The 20,771-nt window shown below is 40.3% G+C and overlaps 1 protein-coding gene across 7 annotated transcripts in view; it reads right to left on the reverse strand.

Moving 5' to 3' along the window:
• nrcama (neuronal cell adhesion molecule a) overlaps positions 1-20,771 on the reverse strand; it is a 61,478-nt gene that overhangs the window by 15,204 nt on the left and 25,503 nt on the right. For 2 of the 7 annotated variants that reach the window (XM_085137449.1, XM_085137447.1), the window contains exons 2-14: positions 19,822-19,871; positions 4,748-4,933; positions 4,267-4,284; positions 3,885-3,990; positions 3,549-3,742; positions 3,295-3,417; positions 2,939-3,109; positions 2,123-2,179; positions 1,264-1,375; positions 948-1,132; positions 562-693; positions 285-428; positions 49-160 (exon numbers count right to left, since the gene is read on the reverse strand). In XM_085137449.1, the coding sequence (XP_084993575.1) occupies positions 49-160; positions 285-428; positions 562-693; positions 948-1,132; positions 1,264-1,375; positions 2,123-2,179; positions 2,939-3,109; positions 3,295-3,417; positions 3,549-3,742; positions 3,885-3,990; positions 4,267-4,284; positions 4,748-4,841 (1,448 nt within the window). In that variant the 5' untranslated portion in view covers positions 4,842-4,933; positions 19,822-19,871. Of the gene's footprint in view, positions 1-48; positions 161-284; positions 429-561; positions 694-947; positions 1,133-1,263; positions 1,376-2,122; positions 2,180-2,938; positions 3,110-3,294; positions 3,418-3,548; positions 3,743-3,884; positions 3,991-4,266; positions 4,285-4,747; positions 4,934-10,542; positions 11,188-19,821; positions 19,872-20,771 lie in introns of those variants that run through there. The other 5 variants (XM_085137450.1, XM_085137448.1, XM_085137451.1 and 2 more) reach the window with 4 other exon arrangements.

Here is a 20,771-nt window from a genome sequence, read left to right on the forward strand (position 1 = left end):
CATCTTAGCTTTGAAATATAATAATATTTCAAATGAGTTGACAGTTACCATGTGATGGTTGGAATAGGCGAGCCAAAGGAAGCACAGTGTAGTAATGCAGGGCTGTTGGTGATGACCTGGTACACTTGGTTAGGTGGAGTGAGGACCCTTGGTGGTTCAGCTTTAAAGGAAAAAAAAGAGAAGCTGCTTGGTAAAACTCATTAATATGGCCATTTTCCAAATCGCTTCTAACTAAAGATTTGTATGGGGCAGTTCTAATATGAAATAAATATGTTTTAACTCACCAAGAACACTGACAAAAGCATTCGCCAGGAGGTAGCCAAATTCATTGGAAGCATTACACTGGTAGACAGAGCTGGACCCTGACTGCACGTTGCTGAGAATCACAGTGTCGTCTTCCACCTTGCGGCTGGGGTCCTCAGGAGTGTCTAGCACAGGGCAAGATGATCTCTACATCATCATCTTTAATTGAAAATGAGCTGGAACTGAGAATTCAGTCCCCAGCTAAGCAAGTTTACTATTGTGTCTGCTTTAAATTAGAAGTGATCTAATTTTCCTTACTCTCTATGGGAATTCCATTGACAAACCAGTCTATCCTTGGTTTGGGTTCTCCATTGACTCGACAAGTCAACACGCCAGTTTCATTAGGGGCGAGGATCAGGTTCCTGGGAATGCTGACCCAGAAAGGAGCCGCTGGGGATAATGAACAAGACTGAAGATGCTCAGTGAAATTCTTGACGAGCTATCACTATAAATCTTTCTTTAGCTTTTAACGTAATATAGGAGAGAAGACACTGGTTGTTTCTATAAATGGAAGATTCAAATGTGTATTTATCTGCTTGCATTAGAATGCATTTATGAATAAAAATTGGGGTTCAGAATAAATATGGTAATACTGTAAAACAAATTTAAGGGCATCAGTAACATGCCTGAGCTGATCTGCCTACCTTTGACAGTGACCTTGATGGTATGGTGTACAGTGCCCAAGTTATTTGTGGCTACGCAGCGGTAGTTGCCAGCATCATTTTCATTCACATCAGAAATCTTCAGTGTTTTCTTGAAGTTCTGGTAGGACACTCTGTTGCTTGGTAGCTCTCCTCCTTCTTTCTGCCACGAGATATCTGGAGTCGGCCTATCACAGAAGAAAAGAGATTACAGCAAACAACTCTTCCAGTCAGTTAGCTTTTCTTCTCTTTCAGACACTGCGGCACTAATTTGAGTAAACATAAACCCTTGGAGTAGTTACTGCATATGCCAACTTACAAGCCCTCAGCGATGCATTCTAGCTCCAGAGTCTGCCCTCTCAGGACCATCTTGGTGCTGGTGGTGCCGAGAGGCAACATAAAACCAGGACGCCGCTCGCCCTCTGGGCTGCCTGAACAGGTCAGAGCACAAGACCATATCAGCAACAGACCAAAAGATTATACTTTAACACTGCTCTTCCTATAAAACAGAGCAGAAACCTCAGGGATGATTTACATTTTCAAAGGGCAAAGGAAGAGGCAAATGTAGTGTTGATGAAAAACAAATTGTGGAGAGATGGTTCAGTAGAATGTAAAAGAAAGTCTTTACTTACAGCATAAAGACAATACCAGAGCAAAGGGGATGACTTTGAAAGACCTGAGCATTTGTTGTGCATATAAATGCATAGCTGGACTGACTCCAGCCTTGGTCAAGAGAACAGTGCCAGCATGTTTTGATACAGGGTTCAAATACCAAAGGACCAGAATTTGCAGGAAAGGTCAGAAAATGGCAAATTATCCATATCAAGTTTCACAAGGTGGAGACGAACAATGTTACGTAAAAATAATGTTAACATAATAATGTTCTTTAATTTGTGACTATAGATAATTACTTAAAGGCCACAAACTGTCAGTAACAATTAATTGATAGAGTTGCATTTTACCTTGTATCACACTTTGTATCTTGTTTGTATTGATTAATGTTTAATTTGAATGAAGTAGGAGAAACCTGAGGAAGGGCAAGTGTTACTTACAGAGGAGGGGATTGAGGCCAAGTTAAAGGTGAGTGAGTGTGTAAGTCAGATATGGTTATGCAGGGCAGTAAAAACAGGGCCGGGTTTACAATGAAGGGGGCTGAATGGGTATAAACCAGCACTCACCACTATAGAAATCAGTGATATTGTATAAAGCAGCCAGAGTCTCATTCATTGTTTCCACTGTAATATAACAGAGAATCATAAGCATGCAAAACTAGGAAATGCATTTCCTAGTTTACATTGTAAAGCAAAGTATGTGTGTCACCCAAAGCCATAATTGAAAAAAACAACAACAACAACAAATAAATAAAATAAAATAAAAATAATTACACAATTATTATTAGTGAGACTGAGATAAGGACATTATAAAATCAATGCCCTTACAGAGCTCAGGGGAGACAAACAGAAACTAACATTTATCTACGACAGTTTTGCAAGAGTGAAGTAAGGAAACAAAGTTGTAAAGTAAAAGGGTGTCTGACAAAGGAGAAAATACTAATATTCAGTTTACAATAAAAACTGAAAGTTTTCAAATGTGAAATGCTGGAAATGACTTGTGCAAGCTTAGACCAGACCTTTTTAGCTCCGTAGTTATTTCTAGCTGCGTAGCTTCATAGTTTAGGATTCCATTTGAGATGCTTTGCATGGTTTTAAAAAAAACCTTCAGTTCCTCTTCTATTTGAAACAAGTCGTTTTAGTTCCTTCCTCTTAAAAAGCCTACGTTTTGTGATTGGATGCCCCTAATCTGGCTTCCACAAACAGAACTCCTTTTCATGTGAGATGACCATATAAGGAAATCTATGCTGAGCTGACTTAAGCTTGGCTCAGTAGAAAATATTGTGAGAAATTCAGAAAAAGGTCCTTTTTTAATTTAAGTAATTGAGTTTTTGGCTTCTTTAAGGAGAAATCCACTGCTTATTTAAACCAGTTTTGACTTACTGTCCAGGACAGTGACTGAAATCGGCTGTTTCTGCTGGATGGTTTGTGTATGAGGAAAGCGAGCGTAACAAATGTAGTCACTCCTGGTGTCTTCTGGGAGAACATTGGAAAAGTACAAGTCTCCATTCAGGGCCTGGGACACTCGTTTATCCAGTGGTAGCTTCTGAAAGTCTGGGAGGGTGAGAGACAAGCAACTTAACAATGCAAAAAGCTTCCATTAGCTCACGAGATTGTTTTATCAACTACATTCAGAAATGAGATGGGTCAGAAAGGATTGACCCAATCTTTTGTTTGTGAAGGTGAAATTCTTTAGTCATTGCACCTTATATGTCTGCAAATATGTACACACGACTCACTATTATCCATCCAGAAGATGACAGGAGGGGGCAGCCCAGCAGGGGGTCGACATTGCAGCACGAGGGAGACCCCCTTCTGCACCATGATGGCCTCATTTCTCTCCTTTGACCATAAGGGGGACCCTGTGAGTCACAAACATCAACACCAAGAGGTTAATGTAGAGTGGATAATATTTATTTGTACTCAACTAGTCGTCACTTTTAAAGCCCAAGCTTTTAGAGCGTATGCATTTAAATACAAAGAGAAGACTTACTGGACTGCCTGATGACAATGCTGTCAGATACGGCAGTGCCATGCTCATTGTTAGCTATGCATTGATAAGTTCCCTCATAAGCTTCAGCCCTTTCGCTGCTGATATCAATGACCAGAGTTCCTGAACCGGGCTTCATTAAAACTTTGGAGTCTTTCTCCACATCAAAGTGAGTCCCATTTCTTGTCCAGGAGAAGCTAGAACCAAGAAGTATAGAGCCATGAAGGAAACACATGGAGCAGAAGAAGATGTTATGGCACATTTATTCATGTGTCAGGCCAATTTGAATTACTAATTTGACACTAAATCCTTCATTAGGCATTGCAGGGATTCTCTCACCTGGGATGAGGCTTCCCCTTGGCTTCACAGTGGATGACAATGTTCTCGCGTGGATCAAAGATGTAATCCTTTGGGGACTGTAATATTATAGTAGGGGGCTGTGGCACTGAAGAAACACGAAAAGAAGCGTAGGTTAGATACGCAGCACAACAAAACCCGAATGTGCTGAATAATGCTGAATGTGTTCAAACAGAGGATGTAAAAGCAGCATGCAACAAGCAGCGACAATCAAGACATTTATAGATGAAACACTCTATGCAGCTTACCATCACATCTACAAAGCACCACTTTTTACAGTGTTGAAATAAGTGCATGCACATCATTCGCCAAAAGATTAAAAAACTCCACACCAGAAACCACACCAGTGTTTGGGGAAACTTACATCCTTCCAGTACTTTAGCTTTTTGTCCACCGTGACATGCCACACCACAGTAATAGAATATTGAGGAAAGGTGTTAGTTTTTGCAAGGACTAAACAACAGGTTCAGGTGAAATAGATTCAGGTACTTTTAAGCATTTGACTGAGCTTGCACACTTTTTGAGGGGAGGGTGTTTAGAAAGGCAGGTGCAATAAATGCTAGAAAAGTAGATGAAGACGTTCAACGGTTCAAACAGATTGTGTGATATCAAGATAAATAGAAATCCTTAAAATCTCATTGCAAAACACCATGCTGAAACATGCAAAGTTGAAATAGAATAGATAGGATAGAAATAGATTATTGCTACATTTTCATGAGGTAAAATATCTTCACTTTATCCCACAATGTGAAAGGATTTCGCTGAAATTCCATTAGTTTGAAAAGAATTATACAAGCGTAACATCAAGTCTTACAATCACACAGCATGTAAAGGGCAACGCTTACGATCAAGAGGCACTTCAAGTGCTGAAGTCATGTGACTTAGGAGTGTCAGCAGCACAGCTCCGAAGCCTGGCACCCACTTCCTATTCCTGTCCATGCTCAGGTGTGTCAGTGGCACGGTGCAAACCTTTTCCCCTAGGTCCAACAGAGGTGAAGGTTGTAGACAGCGTGAAGAAGTCTGAACCTGCACTACACAGAGGAATAAAAAATACCAAGAAAAAGTTACTGAGATTTGTCTCAGCAATTTTAATGGCAAAAAAGATTTCAGAATCAAAAAACAAGTGCACACACACTATCCTCACATGTATACAAATATGGTTAAATAATGTGAGCATGAGTCCATCCATTCAAATGAACTACAGGTAAATAGAGCTGAATATTTACTCTGTACTACAATGGAAAGTTTACTTTAGTTTTTCTGCAAGGTTATTTCCAAAGTTGGGTATCTAGAGTCATGCTTGGCAAGTGACTCATAGTCATGCATAGGCTATCATTCGTTCAATGTAAAGACACTGGCAGGAGAAGTCCAAACAAACCGGATTCCCATCCTTGCAACTTAAACAACTTTAGCAGTGTGCATGCATCTGTCCTTCTTCATTTTGTTTACTTTCTCTTCTGATGAAAATGCCAGCGAGATAGACTGGCCCGGCACAATGAGCTTCCGAGTGTAGGTGCTGTCAGAATTAATCATCTGGGTGTTATATTCCAAAAAGCAGACACAGACTAATATGCTTGGGCAGTTTGTGTTGACTTATTTGGCGCTAGCTGCATTCACATCTTATTGACCTCCAGACAAAATAGCCACTCAAACATAGCATGTGCACTGCTGAGATGTCCCTCCTACCACGTGTGTGCCTGTAAACATATGGCATGTGAGTGCACTGAGCTGGAACGATCGCAGCTCTGCTGCAGATATAGCCTCACACGGATTGGCACATGCATGCAAATACATATCACATTAGAAGCACCATCGTTGCCAGTGTGTCATATATATCAAGTTACACATGAAACATGAGCCTTGGCTTCTGTTGCGTAGTTCTAAACAAATAGATGCAGATTGATAAGCCGTCACAAACACACAGAATTGTGTTGGCATTAATGGGCTGCTCTAAACTGGGCCATGGGGAGCAGGACATTATCCATGTTTGTTTTTCCTCTTCATGTCCTATGCAGTGTGCATGAACTGAAATCATCATCCTGTTTTTCCTTCATGGAAAATTCCTTCATGCTTTACTTTGAGTCTCATGTGGGGAATTGCGAGGTAGTCCAGAATAGATATGGCTATATTGACCTGGAGCATAAAGGTTCTATTTAATTGAGTTCCGGATTTAACAGGTTTGTAGTCATGGTGTGAGAAAGCTTTGCAGAACTTTTAAAACCTTCTTATACCCCACACAATAATGTTTTGACTCCTGGCAAACAAATATCACCATTGGGTTCATAAGATTTCCCCCAAAAGGTTTCATGTGATAAAACAGTTGTGATCACAAAGACAAGTACATGGAATTCCAGAGTCACTAATATGGCTAATTCTTAACCAGATTAAAATGAGAAGAACACGAGTTATATGTAATAAGGGATCCATGTCTCCGTGCATCCTGACATTTTGATTATTCTTAACCAGCACTTGCATCTCTGTATACACACTACTCTATGAGCAGTGCGCACAAACACATCAGTATATTATTTTGACAGAAGGGGGTTAAGGTCCTCAGAGGCATTTGAAGGTGAAATTTTCAGGCTCATTACTTCAGGCTATCTCTACTCGGCGGGACAGGAAGCATGTCTGATGATATGAAAAAGTATGGTAATGACTCTGACACAAGTGTTGTGCACTATTGTGACAGGGCAGAGAGTGTGAGCTAATACAACCTCAGGACACAGCTAATTACGCTGACACGTCCTATTGGATATTCCTCTCACAAATTAGTCAAGAGGAGAGACACCAGGGAGAAAGAAGCACACAACAAAACCTTTGAAACGCATTGGGGAGAGAGGCAATATGATCATGCAAATGTAATGGGCTATCCTCAGATTAATTACGATCATAGTCCATGCAGCTATAACAGTAATGGCCTCCCACACAGTGTCACTAGCCATGCTGAGCTGTGCTGGACCTTGGAGCATTTTCCCACAGGGACACATTGAGCCTGAGTTCATTCAAAAGTGATTGAAGCTTAGTTGGTAGTTTGGTCTAAAAGGTAATGATTAAAAAAGAGAAAGGATGGCGCTGGCACGGCTGGCAGACTTAACCCAATTTCCCTCGGGATGAATAAAGTATTATCAATCAATCAATCAATCACCGAGAATGAAGAGAATGTTCAACGTGGGTTTGAAATTAAGATACCTATAGCATGAGTGAAGACTGAAATACGCTAAATCATCCATTTTACCATCCTATTCCTCTCCTTTAATAGGGAAAGACAAATTTTAAGAAACATTTTAAGCATAGCAGATTTAATTCACTAGGCATTCAATAGCACGCTCTTTAGATCTGTCATTAAGCTAGGCTACGGATTATGCTAAGCTACTGTTTTCTATGCTGAAGAATTGAAAGAGAATTCTTCAGCATAGAACAAAAAATAGCCTTAAACAATGACCCTTAAACCATGTAACCATTTGAGAAATGTGAGGAAACAAGATTCAGTTGCTTGCTAAATTGGTAAAAATGTATTTAACAAAAGTACCTTTAGCTTAATTAAGCTAACAACACAACGCAGCTAAATCAGCAAACGAAGCTCTGTAGTATACATGTAGTGTATAATTAAATATCAGCTGCCTTCAAATAAATTCTCAGTTTATTAAAATGTTTTCTCACTTGATATTAACTAAAAAAAACAAATGAAAAATCAGTTAGTCAGTTTGTGCATTTGATTAGAATATTTAAAACTGTACTTTTTCATGGGAAAGCCCAGTTTGCGTTGGCTCTAAGATTATTACACTTTAACTCTTCTACATATATAAGATGACAAAAGAGCATGTTAGTTCATAAATGAGTGTTACAAGCTTTACAACTGATTTTTACATGTGTAGAAAAGTCAACTTTTATATCTGACCTAAGTCACATCTCCAGAGTGAAGATTGCCTGCAGGGTAAAAAAAAAAAAAGGTAGACAACACAGATGACATAGTGAAGCATAGACACAAACACACACATGCGTAAAATTAGCTGCATGTACAAATGTCAGCATCTGCATATTTCTACTGCTAGAACTCACTTGGGTCTAACTGGCACAGTGCTTAGACATTGTAAATACAGAAACTTTAACTTGATCATGTACAATAAAACTGAACTCTCAGTCTTTGCATGACAAGGACAAACAGTCCTTCAAACCTATTTGTTGCACAGTCAACACCGAATGTGTTTATGACTCCTGTTGATTGAATTTGTCATAATTAAAGCCACGAGGCTGTACTGTGCAGCGTGGCGGAAGATATTCCTCTGGCACGAGACTCATCCACACAAAGACGCTTATAAAAGTGTAATTACACACATACATGTAGAGAGCTGGACATTCTTCCCGAAGCTAGATGGGAAAAAATAGTTTCTCGTTCCTCATTTTTTCAGAGGCTCCAAACAAAAAAGCCAAAGATGATAAAAACAAAGAGGACTCAATGGAGGATGAGTGGGATGACTAGCTAGTAGGCAAATCATCTCTCATCCTTCTTTTTTCTCATCTTACTGACTCAAAGGTCGAAGTCCACAGGTCAAAAAAGTCACCCTAAGGCTCTGCCTTTTCCTTCTTGATCACTCTATCCTTTCCTCTTTTCTTTCAGCCTGATCGTCACTGTGTTCTCCAATTCTTTCTTAAACCAAGCCCACGAGCAAGATATAGTTTCACTATCTCATCCGATCAGTTTAGTTTTACTGTAGAATACTCGATATTTTAAGCATTTAAAGCAGAAGGTACTCCTTTTTTTTCTTCAGAGTGAATGAAAAGAGTGTTCAGTGTATATCATAAAACAAAACACAGATCCTTGTATCCATGTACACAAAACACTGACCGTTAGCAACCTGAAAATAGTTTGATTTTGACATGGAGCTGCTGGGCAGAAGGAAAAGAGGAAGACCACAGAAAGGATTTATGAATGTAGTGAAGAAGGACATGCAGAGGCTTAGTGTGACAGAAGAAGTGTGATGGAACCACTGTGGCAACTCATAAAGGAGAAGAAGAAGATCCTCCAGGTGTAGTGATGTAAGAGTAAATATGCATTGGTGTTGTAAATATAATTTATAATAGTAATGGTAATTCTAAATTCCCCATAGGTGTGAATGTAAGTGCGAATGGTTGTCTGTCTCCATGTGTTATCTCCACGACAGACAAGGATAAGTGGAAGAGAATGGATGGATGGATGGATGGATGGATGGGATGGTATCCGAAGTTAAATAAGTGTTTAACTAAGCAATTATTGTATGTAAATCTAATAAAACAAGTAAAAATGGGAGAAAGTATAACCTACAAATGATCTCAAATGAAAGTTCAGTCTCCAGGTTGAGGGTTTGGTGTCACTCCTCTAACCCAACGGAAGTAGCAACAAATGACCTATATGAATACTTGCTACATACAATTGGAGGACTTACTGCTTGCTACTGAACTCCTGGTTACTTTCACTCAAATTACCCTTGACAAAAGAAGTCATCATAACCAGAGTCAACATTTCATGATGTGAGGGCAGCTGACAGAAACCCAACAGTCTTCTTAGTTCGTAAACCCTGAAGCAACTTGCTAAGTTGGTCACTACGCAGCCCTCAGTCACACTGAGAGACACTGAGAGATGACAGCCTGACTAGAGAGATGAGTGAGGCAGAAAAGGGAAGCGGGAAGAGAATTAGAGGGAAGGACGGAAAACACAATCATCTGTAGTCGCATCAAATCATAGTGACAGAGATATTTGTGAACAATAGACTGAGTCAGACTGCTTTCAGCTAGACTGGACTAGACTGGATGCTCTCTCATCTGTACTGTAGCTCAGCACTCAGATAGTTCACTCTTTTTACATAGCTGACATCACAATAACATACGTTCAGTTTGTAGAGTAAAAGCCGCAGTTCACCATGTAATCAGAATTGACATCCGATACATTTTCTTTGATTTCTGCGGTTCTTTCAGTCAGTGAAAGCAGAGTTTATATTGTCATTTCAAAGTGGGTACCCAGAGATACAATAATTATATGAGTGAAATCCTTTAGAAACATCAATGAACGTATAATAAAATGATACTGAAATAATACCAGCAGCTGAAATATATTACTCCAAGTTCCAGAAAAGAGAAAGGAAGACAGAGACAGCTTCCTGTAACTAAATACAAAAACAGTGCAGGCTGATACCAAACAACTGCTTTTGTGCTACCAGTGCCTGAGGATAGAACTTTACCTCAGTGGTTCGCAGTAGTTTCACAACTGATGCTGCATTCATTGATGAAAAGCAAGTGCTGGTGTCAGTCTATCAGGGAATAGTATCTTTTTAATTTATAATATAGGAAACATAATCCAGTGATACTGTTAGACTTTAACAACCTTTTTTTGTAACCTTTTAGCTACTAAAACATAAATAGCCTGTGAACCCAAATTTTTAGACCAAACAGTGACAAGCAATAGAGGCTCTTCTGTCCCTGCGGTAAATGATACCATCTTAAAGAAAAAGATCAATGATCATTATCCTTGTAGCTCAGCTTTGGTCTCCATCAGCTCCTTCAGATAGATAAATCCTACAGACTATTCTACACTAACGCCAGAGGAAAGTTACGGTATTGGAAATAAGCCAGAGATGTAATGATACATCATGAAAGAGACACTTACCTATTAGTCTTCTGAGTAAAGGGCTCGTGTTAAAAACACCAACTTACTCCTAGTGCTGTATCTGTCACTTTCATAACCTTATTGGCTGACTGCTCAACTCATGTTCTCTATTTCTCTCTCTCTCTAGCCGATCTATGACAATGAACTGCCTGTTCTTTGGGGCAAGGCCTCGACTGTGAGTGGAAGAAAAATAACTGGTAGCACTGCCTTACTAATCAGCTTTGATGATGAGGTGCTATTCATGCAGGCTCTCATATCTTTTTACAGAACCTAGAATTATTTACTTTACTTATCTATGCTTCACTGTAGTTCTCTTTGCTTGGACTGTAAGGTGAAGCAGTACTCGGTACTTGGTACCGGTCATAATCCCATCCCATCACAAATGGGAAGCTATGCAATGCAATTGCAGGTTTTAATGAAGAAAAGCACAAAAATTCAAACTGGTACGGATTTGATGAAATACCTATGAGATAGGGGTGCAACGATACTCGTATCGATATTGAACCGTTCGATACAGTGCTTTCGGTTCGGTACGCATATGTATCGAACAATAGAAAATTTTAAATTTATTTTATCAACTTTTCTTCTGACGATGCTGTCTGTGTTGAGAGCTCAGTGGATCTGCGTTCGACTACTCCACCTAGGCTGCACTGTCGAGCACAGATCCACTGGTCAAAGGAGCTTGCAAAGAAAAGCGTCTGGACTTCTTTAAGTTGCTTGAAGACGTTTCACCTCTCATCCGAGAAGCTTCTTCAGTTCTAAGGTCAAATGGTGGAGAGTCCCAGATATAAACCTAGTGGGAGTTTCCCCCCACAGAGGGACAAAAGGACCCCCTGATGATCCTCTAATCGCGTGAGCCAAGGTGTGAAACTAGGGTGTGGGTCCCAATCAGCCAGAGTTTCAGGTGAGTTCATTGTGAAACCTGGCCCCACCTTATCATGCAAATTCCTGAGGTCAGATGGCCCAGGATGTGAGTGGGCGTTAAGGCGTCTGGGGAGGGATCTCAAAACTGGATTATAGATGGCAGACAGTTGGTGTCGTAAACCACCGCCTCTGTTCAAAGATGGTCCACTGAGCGCAGCGCAAGCTAGCAAGACAGAAGCTAAGCTCGTTGCAACATGGCAAATTGAACCTCCTCCACCCTCATTCAGATCTGGCCTTTGGAACTATTTTGGTCTTCATGTGACGTGTGACCCTGAAGGTAAGCGCGTCATGGACAAAAGTAAAACAGTATGTCGGATGTGCCACGCAATGCTCAATTTCATGGGTGGGAACTACTGTGTTAGCGCAGTTAGCTCGTTAACATGTTGACGCCGTCCAGCCCCATGCACGGGGTGATCCGCTCGTAGCTCGTTAACAGAGATTTGCCGTGTTGTGGCATTAATGTCATTTCAGATTAACGCTGACAGCACTAGTGGGAACACAACGAATATGACTGCACATTTACTCCGACATCATCCTAGTGCAAAGACAAGTGGAAGCAGACAAAAACAACAAGCATGCATGCTACAAACTTTACCCGAGTCATTTAGACAGCCATTAGCACATGATTCTCCTTATGGGGACCTGATATGTTTAATATGCTGCTGATATACCCCAGAAGAAGCGTATAGTATAGCTTTTATTTTGGAAAGAGCCATTTCTCTGTAATAAACTCTCTTTTCCAAAGATGAGTAATTTCTCAGTCAGATAGATTTATTATTTTATCCCTTTGTTGTTTCAGCAACATTAAATTTAAAAACTGTACGTTTGAGTTAAAATATATATTTATAATTTTAATAAATGGCAAATTAAAAAAGCATGAACATTTTTTTGTATCGAAAAAATATCGAACCGTGACACCAAAGTATCGAACCGAACCGTGAATTTTGTGTATCGTTGCACCCCTACTATGAGATATTATTGATGTGTGTAAACTTTTTATAGGAAAGAAATCAGGAGGCTTGTTGTGGTGCGGAGAATCTGAGAGGAAGCAGTCTCTGTCCAGGGGCAGTAGTTGCACAGGGATGAACCACTGGCATGGCCAATTTGACCTCAATCCTTTGTGCTGTGGCTGACCTCTTGCCAACCTAGGGCCTTATCCATTCTGCAAGCAGTGCAGGCCCATGCACTCTGAACCACATCTTGACTGCCTTGAAGCACTGGAAGAAGGAAGCTCAAAGAAATGGCCAAATGGACATCCATAAAGTCAAAGCTAATAAATACCACCCCAACCTACCCACTCAAAATTATTAGGTCACAAAAGGAAGGACACAGTTCCCAAGAAACTGTCCTGTTTTCTTTATGAGATCATCTTAAAACCAAAATGGCTGATGTGCAAGTGAAGAGGTACTATTCTTCATCTTCAGGTGAGGCGTACAGGTTAAGGGGTGAAACGCTGGTGACACTGCTGAAGGTTACCAACCAAGACTATCTTGAGCAGGCCACATCAGTGATTTCCTCACCTCACCTTGCTTAACATGCACTATTTTTAAGATGCACACAGTCGTATACTTGGAAGATAGGGAGTATAAGTAAGTATACATATACATACATATATATAATTTATATACTTTTAAGCAGTGAGCAGTTTGTCTGTTGCCAAAGAGCATTTCAGCAGGATTTACCCAACTTTGTTTACCCTGATTTCACCACCAAAGCCTCATCATTTAACTGCTGACTATCCATGAGTCTATCTGCTATTTGGAAGTTGATGTAGAGGGAGCTTTCATTACACTAACACCACTTCTTTACAGTCAAAATACAGACCTGGCAGGCCCATTGTCCTCAATAGCCCCCAAACCGGATCACACGCAGATAACTAATCAAAGCAAACTATCTAATGCTCTTTTGCATGCGGACACACATACACACAGTGTGGCTCTTCCCTTTTAGGATCAGTTATTCTAGCACCATCCGCAGAATCCCCCAGCGCCTGCTTTTCTCTGAGGCTTTGTGAAGTGCTGATGGTCAGCATGCGCCACACCATGTCCATTGTGCTTCCCGTTGTTTACTAAAGGGATAATGCTGAAATGGCAGGGGACAAGGTCACACCTCCAGAAATAAAAGATGTAGCCACAGTGCCACCCAGTACTGTTGTGATGACATAAACTAATACACGTCGGTACAAGTAGACCTGGATTTGATACTCATACAATGTTATTTTGGAAATGGATTTATAATCAATTTTGCTTGGTCCAAGAAATGATTTCCTTATATTCCTTATAAAATGTTTCCTTAAACCAAACACACATTTTGAAATATTTTCACTAAGTTTAATAATAATAATGGATTGCATTTATATAGCGCTTTTTGAGACGCTCAAAGTGCTTTACAGTTCCACTATTCATTCACACACTGGTGGAGGCAAGCTACAGTTGTAGCCAAAGCTGCCCTAGGGCAGACTAACAGCAGTGAGGCTGCCATATCACGCCATCGGCCCCTCTGGCCAACACCAGTAGGCGGTAGGTGAAGTGTCTTGTACAAAGACACAACAACCGAGACAGACAGAATAGGGGATCAAGCCGGCAACCTTCCGGTTACAAGATGAGCTTCCCAACCCCCTGAACCACGGTTGCCCCTGCAAGCTAAAGTCAAATAAAAGAAAAGGTAACACTCGAGTTACAAAACTACTTGTATGTTTTTAGTCATAAACACGCACAACTAGATTTTTCCTTATTTGCCTCTGAGGTATCTGAATATTCATGTCATTGAAAGGCATGGCACAGTGACTGATGGTCTTGGCTTTCTTTTTTCTTTTTTTTTTTAGCTTTGTGCTGTTTAAAATTGTGATTTTTGTGCTAGTGTGCAGGAACACGCAGGTGACATGAAGCGATCGAACTCATAGCAGCTATATATCTGAATGGGTTGGTGAGTGTCACCTGAGCCTAGGGCTGGGCGATATGACCCAAAATTCATATCTCGATATTTTTTACCTGGACGGCGATATAAGATATATATCTCGATTTTTTTTTTTAAAGCCATAAAGTAAGAACAAAAAGAGAGTTCTTAGTCAAAGCTGCGTCCCAGATGTCACACAGGCACTTTTATTAACATAGAGCATAGATGTACATAAAATTTACTCAAAAATAAATTATGATTATTATTATTAAATAATCACGCTCCATAAATAAAAGAAAACAATGTTGTTTTTGTGCATAACAAAAAGCTCACAATTGTGCAGTCAAAATGTAAACTAAAAGACGCTGAGCATAGTAACAAAGACAGATTTCACAGCTGCTCTGTTCCCAACTTCTACTGTGTGACTGACAGCATTGAGTTTGAAATCCTCTTCGTAACCATGTCTCTTAACAGGTGCCATTTATGGTCCTTATACACAGTAGGGTAATATTACGTTGAAGCACAGTACGTATCACTCCGCGAGGCTCCTCGGTCGCCGTAATGCTCTGACACTCCATCAACCGGTGCAGCACCGTAGCTTAGCAAAGTCGTACTAAAACATTTTTTGACAGATTGCTGAGCGCTGTGTACCACATAAAATCTGTTCGCGGCCATCAAGCACAACCAGAATTCATACACAAGGCTCGCTGTCAACTTTTGAGAAAATGAAAGGATTTTAGGCTGTGCAGCGCCTCTGGGTTGCATGGCGTTAGCGTGGTTAGCTCGTTAGCGTGGTTAGCTAGCTAACACGTTGACGGCGTCCAGCCCCACGCACGGGGCGATGCGCAGTAACTCGTTAACGGAGATTTGCCGTGTCCATCTTGTCGCTTCCTGCAGGTGAAGCGATGGGGGAGGAGGGGGAGTTGTGTTCAGTGAAGGAGAGGCGAGGCCGAGTAACGTTGCGTAAAGACAAAAGTGGACGAAAGAGAGGCAAACTTGCGGCTCCACAAGTAACATAGACTATATCGATATAAAGGATATTGCCACATCTTATATCTCGTATAAAAAATATATCGATATTTTTTAAAAACTTGATATATCGCCCAGCTCTACCTGAGCCCCCCCGTATTTCATACTGGGATTATCACTGGTTGGTCACTGTTTGCCTGGGGATTAAAACATCGTGCCTTACAAGCCTTTAAAGCTGTCGACAACAGGTCTATTTATGAATGAGCAGTCAAAGTGAAACTAGGCTTATGTAATGTCATTTTGTGCTGTTTTACTGGCCAGTTTGTACATCTGTCTTGCATAAAAGGGGACATAAGCTGAAAATCTGCTTGACCCCCCCACCCTGTAACCACTTTCAAATTCAACCCTGTTGAAGTACATTCCCATGCATATCCAACCCCTCATAACCCCATGATATAAAAGCTTGACTGTAACAAAGCAAAAGAGTATCTTATTGTCTTTCCTTTTTTTTTCCTATTGAGGGAAAGAGAAGAGCCCTGCCTTTGCAAGACGTGAATGCTAACAGCTTTGCTCCCGGCATATTTGTGTAAAAGAGTGAGAAAATAGCTAGGGAGGACTTTGAAGGTATCATTCACACTGCCTAACAAAGGAAACAAACTGCAGTGTTCATTTTGTGACAAAAAGATTAATGGCACTAAGAATGGGATTGTTTTTTGATCGAAACATGGAAAAAAAAAACCCCACATCAGACGATATTAGTTGTACCATCAAACCAAGTTTATATACTTAAACTATACAGGCTTTGTAAATGATAATTGCCTCATCCATGCATAACTCATCAGAAGCTGTTAACGATGGCTGTCATTAAAATTCGCTTCATCTGATGTCACATTTTACGGCTGTGATATCTGGAATATTGTGTGCGTAGGGACATGCTTGCTGCTGGCTGCCGGCAGCCTGGTTGGGTGCGTGCAGGCGTCAGTTGCGAGTGTCTCGCCTGTCTAAGGTCATCTCGTCAAAAGCCATGGGCTCAGTCAGAGCCGGGGGCCATGCTGGCTCAATCCATAAGTGATTTTTTTTGTGTTTGTGTGGGTGACAGGTGGTGTGAGGAAAACTCGATAACCCTGAAAAATATGTTGATATCATGTAACAAAAGATTTTACAGCCTGTATAGCCATATTATTTTACTCGTTCATTCACTGCAATAAATGTCAGTTTGAGCTGCAATAATTTACAGAAAGATCTGCATGAAATGCAATGAATGCCTCATTTAATTGCTTTATTTTTAGTGATGCATATCCATCTTTTTTGCAGTTAATCCAAAACATTTTATCTAATCACTGTATTCTTATTCTAAAATGATCTTTCACAAAGCATTTACTATAATTGCCAAGGTCTTTACCATCAACGATTAAGTTTGTAAAATGCGAAAGAAATCATCTGCACCATCTCTCAGCTATGAAATGAAAAGCAATGTTTTATTTAGCAAAATGAAGAGTAAACAGTGGTTCCGACTACACCATTAAAAACCATTAAAATCATGTATCTTAAAGTGTTTTAAAATAAAGATAAGTTGACACCAATTAAGGCACTACACTGCAGAGGCTTCTGCTTCAAGGTGGGGCTGTATAAAGTGTGAAAAAGTGTGTTTACTGAGAAGCAAAGACTAGACATTAAAAAACAGACCCTAAAATCAATGTACAGGCTCATTCTAATACAGTGCTACAATGTGACAGGGCATGAACCCAGCTGGGCTTGTAACCAAGCCAAGATTCATTGGTATTCCTCTGGGGTTACTGCTAGGTAAAAGGTATCAATAGATGCACATGGCCTTGGTACGTGACTCTGACATGACTTACTGTGTGGGGTCCTATAATTTATTTTGTTTCCAACATGTGGCTGTTTTTATCCTTCGGGGCAAGACTGTTACACCTTTAACTTATTCCCACATATGGCTCTTGCAGTGGTGATATAACAAAAATAGTCACATTGTCAAACCGATAGACAGGCTAACTGACAGTCCGATCGGGGCAGGCGGGGAGAATGAAATGATTAGGGAGAAAGAAGAGAGTGGGAAATTTTTAAGGCGGAACGGGCTGAAATGTTGACAGGATGGGACGGGGGAGGGGACTGATTGACAGTGTTATAGCTGCGCAACAAGCTGGCATGCCCCTTTTTTTTCTCCTCCACCCATCTGTTCGCAAGGATTACTCATAGAGACGGGTGGACAGGAGGAGAGAGGAAGCTGGAGGAAGAGGGCAGGGAGGAGAGGAGATCCATCATCGCAACCTGCGATAACTGAATTCAAACCACTTTTCCATGACTTCTTTTCAGTTAAATAAACTGCTGCGATAATGACTCACTGTTAAAATTATGGCTCACTGCAATATAGTAGAGGGCTCTCATGGGACTATTGAGGTAACAATGATAGTGCCGGAAGGTGGAAACACTGTAGTGATGTGTTATGTAATTGCTGAGTGTGCTCTACTTACTAAGACTATTGCTCCCCAGAATGCTGTATAGCAGTGGCCTGTTGGCTGTGCCACTCATAAGCCATTATATTTGCTGCTCAGTGTTTATTTATTTATTTGTTTATTTATTTATTTATTTTGTTCCTGTCTTGCAATGACAGATTTACGTCCCTAAGTGGACCTCAGTATTTGCTCAGTATTACAAAAGCAATCACATTCTTTCCAGCCTTCTAACATTTATACATTACCACTTGATAATGACTGTAAAACTCCCTGCACTGTTAATCTAAATGTGTTAATTCGCATCAATGCACCACGCTCCTGTCTGTTTGCGTGTCCTCCTGCATGTGCACTGGAGTGTGCTGATTATCAGGTGAGCAGCAGATGATGCCAGGACATGTGGCTGCTACTTATCCAGTCATAAACAATCCCCTGTGTTCAAACAGTTGCTGAGTAATTACACTAACCCATGGTGGCCTTTTAGGCTGTGAATTTATGGGGACTTTGGCTGTTTTTATTATGTGACCTTAAGGATTTTCCATGTATACACTTGAATCTGTTCCCAAAAAAACTTTTATAGCACGTGTCTGACCTGTGAATGTCTCAGATAACCATACTACTCTAAACAAAATCAAACTTAAATGATCTGTTATCATAATTTTCATGTCTTGCACTCAAGTAGCTTTACATGATTCACAGTTTCACAGTTCAAAACAATTGTCGAAAATAGGGCACTTCAGCTACTTTCGCACTCCTTTTAAACCAGCTGTCTTCTGATTGGCTTCCCCATTGTAAACAAAAGGGTTGACCAGGGTTATGGGTGGTGCTGTGTCCCAGAGATAACCATATTAGGGATATCTACTCTTACTGACAGCATACAGAGCCAAGAGTAGAAAAAACAGTCTAAAACTGAGCGTTTCGAGCTTTAGCTTTTGGCCCATAGTTTACTCGCACATAGGCTAATGGGGTTGCCGTAGCTATTCAGAGGTTACAGCATCCACGAGGTTTATTCTAGTGTTCTCGCTTTTCTTACTTGTACTTGCTGAGTGTATACACTGCAGATACAAACAGGGCAGAGCCAAGACTGCAAAGGGTATCAGTCACTGCCAGCTGTGAGTCATACTCAACACTCAGCACTTTTCATCTATGCTAACTGACCTTTTTATTTGAAGTACAGCCAGGGATTGAGCCGCTTATAAAGTTCATAATATGATCTGTCATGTGTATTTACAAATTGAAAGATATTTGTAGGTCTGTTAGAGTCATACATTTGAGTAATATATACGTCTGTCACAAAGAAAAGAATCTGTATTTAGCGTATAATTGCAACCAAGTGGAGTTTATGGCTTTGCACAAACTGCAGTACCTCCTTGGAGCGATACTAACCGTAACACAATGGGAGCATATTACTAAGACGAAAATATAAAAAGAAATGCCAACTGAAAAAAATCACTAGAACAGACATGCCATCAGCAAAAACTGGGGCTGGGGTATTCGAAGAAGACGAAGAAGCTGGCTGACACATTCAGTAACATCATTGTGCACACGTAGCATGTAGCTGCAGTAGCATTACAAGTGAATCAGAGCAAAGCATAAGCACTTTTTATAGTCACTGAACCTGGGTGACCCTCTTCTTCTACTCTATAGGTAGAAGCATTATTCTCTCAGTTATACACATAAACAATTAGAATAACTGAGGAAAATTTAAAATCAACATTTCAAAAGATGTTTCACAATTGTTAAGAAAATGATGTGAACAAGTTTCATCATATATATAGAACTCGTTCAGACTGCTGTCTCCTCTCATGCTGCCATATCATCAACTACATGACATAATCTGCTTAGATACCCATTAATGGCTTAAACCTCTGTTTTATGTATTCTCCCTATATAATGATTTTTTACATCTCTATGCTACTTTTAAATTCAATAATATATCACTCATTAAAGAGAGAACGATGTAAATTGACACATCATGGAGAAAATGTAGTCAAGCACTCAGAAGCAATCTCTGACTCACCTCCGAGGATTTATTCTCAGCTGCTGTTTGTCTTCAACGGATATTTCAACCTGAAAAAACAAGATGAAAATGACTATAAATAAGGAGTTTACCTCAGATTAGAAATACTATAAATAATTAACGTCTAACCATTCATGGGGAATGATGCTGACTCCTTTGACATTATGTAGCAAGGGTGCTTTTACTGCATAATATTTGGCAAAGAAATTCTGAGTCTATTTAAAGTCTATCACAGCTTCCGTTTATGCCAACTCACACCAGATACCTAATCAGCATCGTGTTAGAGGGAAGGATTTGGAGTTAAAGGATGTGTTCACTGCTCTCAAAAAAGACCTTGGATTTCAAAAAAGACTCTGAAGCTTCAATTAACTAAATACACTTGGCAAACGCTTATTTAGACCTCTTTGATTTATTCATTGCACAAGGCCAGTGTTACCCACCAGCACTACATAAATACATGGGCACCTCCACTTATCTCTCCAGGGAATACCCAGTAAATGACTGCATATTGCTGAACACAAGGACCTCAATCAATAACCAAAATCTCTCCTGTCGTTTTTATTACTTTTATCTCCACTAGGGACACACGCACAAATGAAAGGTTACCCACCACCATACACGCGCTTGCACGCAGCGACCTCTGCTTCCCCCAAACGGGCGTCCCTTCGTGACATTGAATGCATTATCATAATCTCTTGAGAGATACTCCATTCATCTCATATTAGCAAAACAAATGTGACAGACAAAGGACGGCGGCACATTTGGACGTGAAGCCATTAAAACTGTAGTTAGCTCAGATGGGAAAGATGGTGAGTCATGCAATAAAGCGAGGTTGAGCTGTTTGAATTTAGTAGATGATGTAAAAAGATGAGAAAGGGTTCTTGATCTATTACTTAGATGCTATCACTTAGAGGAAGAACCTGGATGTTCCAGCCTAAGCCCAAAATGTG

Source organism: Neolamprologus multifasciatus, chromosome 17 (assembly GCF_963576455.1).
Source record: "Neolamprologus multifasciatus chromosome 17, fNeoMul1.2, whole genome shotgun sequence".
In the NCBI taxonomy this organism is placed as follows: domain Eukaryota; kingdom Metazoa; phylum Chordata; class Actinopteri; order Cichliformes; family Cichlidae; genus Neolamprologus; species Neolamprologus multifasciatus.